This window comes from Monoraphidium neglectum (assembly GCF_000611645.1).
Source record: "Monoraphidium neglectum strain SAG 48.87 unplaced genomic scaffold scaffold01573, whole genome shotgun sequence".
Classification (NCBI taxonomy): domain Eukaryota; kingdom Viridiplantae; phylum Chlorophyta; class Chlorophyceae; order Sphaeropleales; family Selenastraceae; genus Monoraphidium; species Monoraphidium neglectum.
Window position 1 is genome coordinate 1 of NW_014012055.1, and position 2,348 is coordinate 2,348.

General features: G+C 58.2%; 1 protein-coding gene across 1 annotated transcript; it reads right to left on the reverse strand.

Annotated features, from left to right (window-relative positions):
- Nucleotides 1-492: 492 nt before the first annotated feature.
- Nucleotides 493-1,192, reverse strand: MNEG_8338 (hypothetical protein; the record flags this gene model as incomplete). The annotated part of the gene is made up of 3 exons (XM_014043187.1): nt 493-525; nt 737-855; nt 1,147-1,192. The coding sequence occupies 3 exons, from the start codon at nt 1,190-1,192 to the stop codon at nt 493-495; spliced, it is 198 nt and encodes a 65-aa protein (XP_013898641.1).
- Nucleotides 1,193-2,348: the final 1,156 nt, after the last annotated feature.

Consider the following 2,348-nt stretch of genomic DNA (forward strand, 5'->3'; position numbering starts at 1 on the left):
GCGCGCGCCCGCGCCCGCGCCCGCGCCCGCGCCCCCGGCCGCGCCCCCGGCTCGGCGTCGTGGGGGCGCCCTGGCCATCCTCGATTCCGTCCTCCGCCGCCGCCTCCCCCTCCTCCTGCACACCGCCGCCCCCCGGCCCCTCCCTGTCCTCCTCTTGGGCCCCGTACTCCCTGCCCTCAATTCCCTCCTCCCCCGTGCCCTGCGTGCCGTGCCCCTCCTCCTGCCCCTCCGCCATCTCCTCGTCGCTGTCGCTGTCGCTGCTGCTGTCATCGCTGCTGTCCTCTCGCCTGCCGGCCTGCTCGCCGGCGTCGCCGTCGGCCTGGCCGCCTGGCTGGCCGCGCGCCACCTCGACGCGGGCCACCAGGTTGCGGCGGAACTCGTTCGCCACAGCGGTGTTGTGCCATGCGGCGAGCTGGGGTGGAGGAGGGTAGGGGCATCAGCTTGAACAAGTTCGGTTCTAGTTGCAATAAGGTACGGTTTTGCGGCGATTTATCAAATGGATGATACAACGCCTGTGAGTTGCAACTGAAGATCCCATCCACAGCACTGCCACATAATGACAGGTTGAGATGGTCTTTGGTGGTATGCAGTAAGGGCTTCTCGCTCGCCCACCGAGACTGTCGCTGCCGCCATCGGGCAATGACGGCCCCAAATGCGTCGCACAGGGGTTCACCGTGCCAATTGCGCGATGCAGTAACAAAACAACGCAGCCGTTGCCGCGTAATCGACGCCGCACCTGGGCGTCAAAAGTCTTCTTGAGGGCGGCGAAGTCCTCCGGCTTGCGGCCGCGGCGCAGCAGGGTGTACCACTGGTTCCCCTTGGAGGGGGTGCTGAGGTCCAGATCGTCCAGCCAGGCTGCGGGGGGTTTGGAGGTTGGGGTGGGACGGCGGTTGAGGAGGGAAGGACGAGGAACAGGAGTGTTGGTGTCGATCGGGAGGTCAGGGTTCGAGGCCAAGGTAATCAACAGAAAATAAAACCAGAATCATCATTTGGTGGTGCAAAAACATGATAACACAGTACTTGACGCCATACACACCCGTAAATGTTGGCGTTGATATTAGGGTGTGGTGATATGGGTTTCTTCAGATATCCTGAAATTGGCTTGCTGCGCAAGCTCAGGGCCTGTCTCCCTTCCTGTGCCCTCACCTTGCCAGTTGGACTTGCTTGGCGCGTCCCAGAAGGGCTTCACCATTGTGTGTTTGGAAGCCTGCAGCGCAATCAGGCAAGGCAAAGCCAGGTGCCAAGGTGAAAGCAGCACAAGCGGCGTGGGCCAGGAGCAGCAGGCAGCCCCTGGCAGGCCCCAGCGTAAAAACCTTGGATTGATGATATTTTTGTGGTAAGTTTGATGCGGCGACCAGGCAACTAAACGCTGCTGCAGCACTCTGAGCTAGATCACAAAGCTAACAAGGGGCTGGCAGCACGGTGGGGGGCCTGTATAGCCACGCGTAACAGGTATACTAGCATTGAATATTGCGAAATTTATCTAGGCATATGAGCGGTAAAAGGGTGAACGGAAGGCCGCGAAAAGATGGTTCGCTTCATCGCTGTTGCCCATGCTGAAGCTCGCAGGTGCAGTCGTGGCGCATGTGCGCACCTTGCTTGTACAAGCCCTGCCCACCGTCTGCTTTCGATTTCAAAGTGCTTTTCATTATTCTCATTTCTGTGGCAGCAACCTGTACAACCAAGCCCTAGAACCGGGGAAGCAGTGCGGGCATCGTGTGTGTTCAGCTGTCTATTTCACAAGCTCACAATCAGTCAACTGATTATAAGGCCCAAATCATGCATGAAAAACCACAGACTACTTGCTGTGTTATTCCATTGTAACCCAGTGTGAGCAGGCCGGCGTTGGTTTGCGCCCCTGTCTGGTTACAATACGTGACTCACCCTTAGTAGCCCGAGAAGCATGGTGACAGGTGCTCAGATGAGTTGGATTGAAACAGCACGGCATGTGGTGGGGGCTTCTGTGATACAAGCTCTGGAAGGGTGCGTTCCACGTTTGCATTCACTTGTTTGCAGGCTGCTTGCTTTTGAGCTGTCGCAAAGTAGCATGTGACTTTTTTGGATTTTTTTCGACCTCCAGCACAACATGCACGGGTTCGCACAGTTATTTCACAGGTCATGCAAAAGCTTGTGGACGTATTGGGGTTCCGTTGGTTTTACTAAAGCTGCGTTTACACAGGGAATAGGCGTTCTGACAAATGCAAGTCGTTGACCCGGTTTCCGCGCTCGTTGCAGCGTGCACGCGGGAGCCCGCGAGCGCGCACACGCGCGCGCGCGCGCACACACACACACACACACACACACACACACACACACACACACACACACACGCGCGCGCACGCGCACAC